Below are 8,407 nucleotides of genomic sequence, written 5' to 3'. Positions count from 1 at the left end.
GTAGGCTGCTGTGTAAATTGCCGACAGCAGACAAACAATCAACTTTATTCTACACTCGTCGCAGGCCAGAAACCAGCTAGTATGAGACCATTTTGCTCATTAGTAATATTAAATGCGGCTTACCTTGAATTGCGCCTTAAAAATATTGTGTGATATATATGTTGTTGGCAAATTCAGTTACTGAAATGGCGATATTTTGTCTCGTAATTGTACCTTGGATCCATCTATTTATGATTTTTTTTATGCGAAGATGCCATTGCCTTTTGCAAATTAATAACATTTTTTTGATTGGCTTGTTGAATTCCTCTTGCTACCCCAAAATTTTGTGGGCTCAGAAAAAAAACAGATTAAATCAAATTATGTTTATTTTGCGAAAAAAGGCGGATGAGCAATATACAAAAGTAAAAAATGGCATGGGCACTGAGTAAACCAAAGCAAAAGGCCAAAGCAATACCATGTCAAAAATATCATGCCCAGTGTATTTCAACATCATCCTTATAACCTTTCATCTCAGTATGGAGAATGTAAATAAATCAGTGTTTGAAGAGGAAATTACTCAACAAAGAACCACGATAGTAAAAACTTTACAAGCTGTGTACGTTCTGGAGTAGTTTTACTTTAAGGGCAGGATCTAATGGCAAGGTTGTGACTCATATCACAAAAATGCGATGCGTGTTTAATTTAGTGTCGCTGCCACGGTGCAAGACTTCAATTTGGCTAAATGTATGTTTTACCTAAATAGCAATGTAGGCAGACAGATATAGATATCTGCTGGTTTAGCAGACAGATAATCAAGCAAGTAACTAAGATTGGAAGTACGAAAAAGGTATTACCTAAGGAGGTACTTATCTTTTGTATGATGTTTGAGTGACTGCAACTGTAATAATTTTATTTTAATTTTGTAGTCTACATTACTTAGTAATTAGTTTTGTGCTTGATTGCCAGAAAGTACCAAGCACCTGGACAAATGGGAAAGCTTGTGATAAGCAAATGTGCAGCTGCTGTTTATGTGACTGTAACTCTTCTTATAATACGTAAGTGGAAAATATACACCAAAAGTTGTTATTTGGTGAAATTAGTAAGCCTTGTAAACAACCTTGTGCATCTGTGGGTTGGAAGAAAGTTTGGTCTTGCACTTAAATGTCTTTTTCAACAGTTGCGGTTGGTCTGCTTGTTGGTTTTGTCGGTCGTCCAAAAGCACCGTCATGTGAAGAAGTCACAACTGCCTCGACAACTACGACAAGCAGTCCTACAACCACCAGCCCAGCCACAACCACCCCAACATCTACACCAACTGGGCCATGGGATAATATAAGATTACCTCCATATCTAATTCCGCTTCATTATGTGGTTGACCTTGTACCTGATTTGGAACCAGATACAAATGGAAAGAACTGGTTTACTGGTACGAGCGAGGTTTTCATGGAAGTTAATCAGAGCACAAGTTATATTTACATTCACAGCAACAAACTAAGCTACTCACTAGTTGAACCAAGAGATCAAAACGTAAGTTAAAATATAATGAATATATATAATATTCGCGTACTACACGAAGTACATTACATACTTCTGTGACTTAGACCGATGCATTGCAGTCAAAAGTAGTGTTCCTATTATAACCATATAAAACGACATTGCTGTAATGGTATTGTGATTTGGTTTTCATCTAATGCGGTTTTCGGTAAATTTTTGAAATAAAAAGGTTTCTAAACTGATAACTTACAATGAACCGGTTACGATTTTCTCAAATCTTTTTTTCCTGGTGCAGTTGCAGACAATCAAAATACATCTATTTTAGGGTAACAAGTTGGTCACATCTTCTGAGGGCCGGTGGCTTCACGAAGGCTACCAATACCTGATTGTTTCCCTTGCCAGCGAAGTGGCGGCAGGCACCAACATATCACTTTACACCGAGTTTACTGGAGAGCTTTCGGATGATTTGGGAGGTTTATACAGAAGCAGATACACCAACGCAGCAGGGGAGACAGTGTAAGTGTAATGCATGATAATTCATGAATCAACTGTGGTAAAGTCGGAAAACTACAAGAAATTTGTTTGCCTAACAGTCGATTTATAAAACTGGTTGTGAACAAATTTAATTGAATTGTTTCGCTATGTGTAACATAATATTTAACGAGAGAACATAGGCTAAGCAAGCAGTTGAGTTGGGGCAATAGACCAACATACCTTGCTACGTTTAGCTATCTTTTGCTTATGCGCAAGTATGATCAAATGCTTCGCTTACTTCGTTGTGAACCCTCTGCTTTTTTATCCAGAACAATCGCAATTACTCAAATGCAGTCAACTGATGCACGGAAAACTTTTCCATGTTTTGACGAACCGGCTTTGAAATCAACTTTCAAAATTTTTCTCTCACACAAAGATCCAATGGTTGCTCTTTCCAACATGCCAAGCCTTACGACAGTGGTAAGTTGCATTCTAATATCCATCTGTTGCTACAGCGACGCTTGTAGCAAAAAAGTAGAAATTGATTTTATAATATGTAACGGGTACAAGCACTTTGTAGATTCTAAGTTAGATTGTTTGCCATTTTGCAGTTGTAGCCTAATAGTCAACAATATGCAACGTCCTTTGAGTTTGTCGTCCTTTAGTAAATGTTTGATTAAAAAAAACACGTTATGTCAAATAACGCGGTATTTCCTACCCCGCACATACTTTTTTCTTGGTAAGAATTACTGCAGTTACTTAATAACTTGAGGCAAATTGATTCATCTTTTGCTATCAATATACCTTTACAGTTGTTAAATGGGTATGAATGTACTGTGTCCAGTATGAATGTACTGTCCAGTACATTCATACCCTTTACATGTTTAAAATATGTGCTTTGTTTCAGAACGGAGTTAATGGGTGGAAGAAAACCGAATTCGAACGTACCCCAATCATGAGCACTTACCTGCTTGCTTTTGTAGTCAGTGACTTCGACTTTGTGGAACATGCAGACAAAAGCACTACGCAGGTGTATTTCACTATTGTGCATTACTACACGGGAAAAAATATTTTACAACTAAACTAATTGTATTTATTCTAACTTCCATTGGAATTAAATCGTTTTCAATCAACAGACAAGAATCTATGCCAGACCTCAGCAAATTGCACAAGGAAACGCGAACTACTCCAGTGAGATTACACCACGCATTCTAGAATATTACGTTGATTACTTCAACGTTTCTTATCCGCTACCAAAATCAGGTACCACAATCACCAGTACAGCTAGTGATAAGAGTAACCAACTGTTTACAATAAAATTGTCATTTAAATATACCGTAACGGGTACTGGTTATTGTTGTCCTATGGGTTTGTCTTTGTGTCAATAAGCAAAACAATAATTGCAGATCAAATGGCTGTCCCGGATTTTGCTCTTGGAGGAATGGAGAACTGGGGATTAGTAATGTACCGCGAAACAGTATTGCTATACAACCCTGCTGTTAACTCAGCATCTAACAAGCAATCGGTTGCATCTGTGGTTGCACATGAGTTGGCTCATCAGGTTCACATTTATTTTCATTTAAAATTGAAATTCTAATATTTTCCAAGGCAATAAAAATCCATCATACGTTTTTATTGCTGTGAAAAGTCACGACTACAATGTCAACTTATATTTGAAATATAATTTCCACATTAGTATAATCTTCATTTTATTATCGTTGTTTAAACTTTCCATAGAAATATCGAATCTCTAGTTCCATTAACTATATTGCCCGATACAATACACTTTCGAGAGTTTATCGTATGAACTTCAATCGAGTAGAGCTAAAAATAGCAAGATCTGCAAAATGGTTTTAAAGTGTAAATTGATTGTTTTCAGTGGTTTGGAAACTTGGTAACGATGTCATGGTGGGACGAATTGTGGTTGAACGAAGGTTTTGCAAGTTACGTGGAATACTTGGGAGCTAATTATGTTGAACCAACCTGGAGGATGGTAAGGAAAAACTCTTTACATGTGAAGCATCCCATGAAACCAGTTGGGCACACATAAAATGTCTCGAAATGAAGTTTTTAATTACGGTTATCGACTTCCATGGTTTTGAACGAAAGTTATTATTTTAGAACGACCAGTTCATAACTAGAGACCTCCAGGAAGCATTAGCAGTGGACGGTTTAGCAAATTCTCGACCAATCGTGGCACAGAACGTGTCCACACCGGATGACATAAACGCCCTGTTTGATTCTATATCGTATGAGAAGGGAGCTTGCATTGTCCGCATGATCAATGAGTTTCTTGGGGAAGAAGCATTTAAATTGGGACTAACTGTAAGTATTAGCCATAACAAAAATGGTAAAAAATCTTATGTCACTTTATTGACTGTACCACTATCTTTGAACGAAAGATTGCCATCGGTTCGTTTGAATGGGTAAAGGGCAAAGTCACCAAAGAAAAATTGTTCTTCATGTTTCCATGAATTCGTAAATATTGCAGGCCTTACAAAAATAAATCAGCAATGTCAAAAGTATAGTGCAAAAACTATGTCCAGCAATGGCGCATGCAAAAATTGGATGGATTATTTAACTTTGCTATCTTAACCGCTTTAGCATTAAAAGCGATTTACGTAAACTTTTAACGTACCGGTTAAAAAATGTAAAATACAATACGGTTTATCATTTATGCTTTTTTGCGTACTTAGTGGTGGTTGTTTTTTGTAGAACTACATAAACGCCCATGCTTACGGAACTGTGAATCACAACCAGTTGATCGAATATTGGTCCCAGGTAACAGAAACGTAATTATTGTTTAATTTGATTCCAAGGTTAAGTAACATGCAACAATGTGTCGCTTAAACTATCCGTCTAATGATGTGCACACGCATTTATTTCCGCGAGTGTCAACCGTTTATTGTATTGCAGGCTAATGAGAAAGTCGATAGTGGAAATTTGCCGCCAACTGGAGAAACCCTCAAAGAAGTTATAGATACGTGGGTGCTGCAGATGGGATACCCAACTGTGAGGATGGAGAGACAGAAGGATAGAACGAATATTGTTCGACTCTATCAACAACGTTTTCTACTCGACTCAGAAGCAGATAAAATGGAACCGCCAAGTCCTTACGAGTCAGTCTTGATTTACATTTTGTAAAAGAACATAAATGACAATGAGTAATTTTAAAACTATGTTTTTGAATAATATGTTTCAAATTCTTGGTGATCTTTTCATTCACTTTTATAGCTACCAATGGATAATCCCATTGGGGTACAAAAGCGAGAGCATGACTCACAAAAGTTGGGCTTGGATGCCACTTCCACCCCAAATTAGTGAGTGTCATTTTCGTGCGTGACTGTTGTTGATCGTCTAAATTTACTATGTATTTTTATCAGCGGAAATGGTGGTCGATCCAGATGAATATTATATTGGCAACTACGAAGCTTTCGGATTCTATCGAGTAAATTACGATTTGGAGAACTGGCAGAGATTGACAAATGTTTTGCTCACAAACTTCACGGTAAACGCCAATCAAGCAATCTTGTATTTTGTTTATATTTTCTGTGGTGACGCAGGAAATAGACGTGAGATCTAGAGGCCAACTGATCAACGATGCATTTAACCTTGCAAGGTGTTGTTTCACGCAGCTTCGCGTTGGATCATTTTAGTTAAACATGTTTCTGTTATTTTATAGAGCCGAGGAAATCGATTACAGCATTCCATTAGGTTTAACAGAATCACTTCGTTATGATTACGATTACATCCCCTGGCAAAATGCATTGGTAGAAATGGGTTACTTTGATTTGGTTCTTGGCAGATCCAAAGTTTACGGAACTTATTCGGTAAGTTGAGTGGTTATTTGATTTGTAATGTGTGATTTTTTTCAATTTGAAACGACGTTTCTTAGGAATACCTTGCGTACTTAGTGGAAAATGTTTACAACAATCTAACATGGATTGATGAAGGATCACATCTGGAACAGTGAGTAGTGTCCGTGGAAAGCACAATTATCCCAACATTTATCCTAAATTACCAACAAAGAGTAATTGACGTTTAGTGTCACTGCGTTTCGTTTCACAATTTTTCAGAAACATTTATTTCTACATAATGGCATCGTCTTTTTCCGAGCCAAACAAGAATAAAAACATAAAAAAAGCAAAGCCCAACATTGGATCCTAGGTACACAAATCCATAACGGACAACAAAAACGACAAATTATCTTTAACAGGAAGCAAATCCTGATGCAGCCAAACAGAAACAGATAACAGACAACGATTATCTTGCCCTTTATCAAGTGACTTGTCATACTCTTGCCACCTCTCCGCCGTTTTTTATGTTAAATTTCCACTCGCTGCCATTATGTACCCTGTGGTGGTTTCCTTTACATCTGCGCTTTTTTGTTCTGCTTGTTTGGAGATATTCAGAATATTTGGCGGTTGCTTCCTGTTGGAGATGTTTTGGTGTTTTATTGTCGGTTATAGAGTTTATGTTACCTAGGAGTTTATGTACATGCACCTAGGGTCTATAACGTTTGGATTTGTCTTAATTTGCTTTTATTCTTTGTTAGCTCAAAAACTGACGATGCTGTTATGGAAAAATAAAAAAAATAGATTTTAAAATAAAAATACTCATTGAAACTGATCGTTAATCACTCTTTGTGTGTAATTTTGAAAACCTGACTAAACAAAACAGATCCGTCGGTGCCAACTAGTAATAACAAACTGATTCCTGCTGTTTAAATGACAGTTTTCTCTTTATTCATAAAGATTTACTTGTACTTTATTGCCTTTTAGATATCAAAGAATTAATGCCATCGATACGGCTTGTTCGTATGGCGTGTCAGATTGTGTTGAACAAGCTATAATGCAGTTCAACAATTGGACCACTACTGGAGTGAACTCGTAGGTTAAATTTATTCTGTACGCAATTACACGTGCACTCGCTTTTAAACAAATCAAAATATTACATGGGATCAGCCCAAACTTACAAAATGCAACGTAAACTTCATTTTTTTAGAATTACTCCAAACTTGAGGCAACCTGTATATTGTCACACGATCGCCAACACAGGGTCAGACACCTGGGATTTTGTGTGGAGTCAGTACTTGAACGAAAGCAACTCACAAGAAAAAGCAAAATTGCAATACGCGCTAACTTGTACAAGAACTCCATGGATCATTAGAAGGTGACGCACTAACAATTAATTTTTGTCTCTTGGCCTATTGAAGAAAGAGTACTTTGCTTGATGTATGCTGTGTATCTCGAACAGTATATCTGTGTGTTCGCCTGCAAATCAAATGCACCAGTACTATAAACCGTTTTAATATTCCAACATGCGATATGTACTATATTAATCGCTGCTTGCAGCTGTATTATTCGAAATTACTTTGAAAGTGAATATTTTCGAAAACGAAATCTAGGTTACCGGCAAAAAACGTGAGTTGGCCTATAGCACAGATAAAACACATCTTATTTTTTAGGTTCTTGGATTACACCTTAAATGACTTATACGTCCGAAGCCAAGATGCTTCACGAATTCTGGAGAATCTGTGTTATAACGAATATGCGAGAGACATGACATGGGATTATGTTCGGCAAGAATGGGGTCATCTTTATGATTTGTAAGTCCTTGTTGCAAGTACACAGTTTACTCGCCATACAAGTTGTATTGCAAAATATACCTTGTGGACTGTGTTTGCTTTATGGCATGGCAGTATGGCATATTTAACTAAGCTACTAATATAGCACTTTGAACTAACAAGCGCCTACACAATATGATTTTTTTGTTGCTTAATACTGCTCTTCTGGCAAACTTTATTGTATTTACGTTTCTCGACGTTTCGGCTATTATGCAACAGCCTTCATCAGGAGGAAGTATCTAAGTTTAGCACAGTGGACACATTTGTGGCATATAAACAAAAACGCTACAAAAGAAAGAAGAAGTGAAGTTTGCCAGAAGAGCAATATTAAGCAATAAAATATGCCTGGCAGCATCAGTAACAATTTATGATTTTTTTGTTTTACAAGCTCACTGTTTAAAACTACTTTCTCTGCTAAAGGTATGGAAACTCGCTTTTCTCATTCAGTGGAATTATAACAAGTTGTACGTCTCATTTCTCCACCGACTTTGAATTACAGGAGGTAAAACCAAATAAAGCTAATTTGCTTTTGCATTAAAAGTCGTTTTTCTGAATGTCCTAATGTATGCGACAATATGTTGACAGTTGGAAGATTTTAAACAAGAAAATCTAGAGCAGCTTGGATCAGGATCAAGAGCAACTGACCAGGCGATTGAATCAACCAACACTAACATCAAATGGAGATCATTAAATGAGGATGAAGTTTTCAACTGGCTTACTGCCAAACTGGCTGAAATTAACGCCACCCCATGATAACCTGAACTTCGTAAAATAAATAGACGAATTCACATTTAATTTAAGAAACTAAAAGTTATGTTTAAACAAGCTGATGCA

The 8,407-nt window shown here is 36.8% G+C and overlaps 1 protein-coding gene across 1 annotated transcript; it reads left to right on the top strand.

Annotated features, from left to right (window-relative positions):
- Positions 1 to 1,293: 1,293 nt before the first annotated feature.
- LOC145913896 (aminopeptidase N-like) lies at positions 1,294 to 8,326 on the top strand (the record flags this gene model as incomplete). Its single annotated transcript, XM_083001664.1, has 20 exons — positions 1,294 to 1,506; positions 1,799 to 1,989; positions 2,277 to 2,427; positions 2,855 to 2,977; positions 3,084 to 3,210; positions 3,354 to 3,508; positions 3,827 to 3,940; positions 4,069 to 4,272; positions 4,663 to 4,728; positions 4,864 to 5,066; positions 5,182 to 5,267; positions 5,331 to 5,455; positions 5,511 to 5,566; positions 5,630 to 5,777; positions 5,843 to 5,916; positions 6,729 to 6,836; positions 6,952 to 7,119; positions 7,415 to 7,555; positions 7,994 to 8,075; positions 8,159 to 8,326. Coding segments are annotated over 20 exons (2,703 nt in total), but the record flags the coding sequence as incomplete, so codon positions are not given.
- Between the last annotated feature and the right edge of the window lie 81 nt (positions 8,327 to 8,407).

Source organism: Ascidia mentula, chromosome 9 (genome assembly GCF_947561715.1).
Source record: "Ascidia mentula chromosome 9, kaAscMent1.1, whole genome shotgun sequence".
NCBI lineage: Eukaryota > Metazoa > Chordata > Ascidiacea > Phlebobranchia > Ascidiidae > Ascidia > Ascidia mentula.
This window is presented reverse-complemented; position numbering and strand designations above follow the sequence as displayed.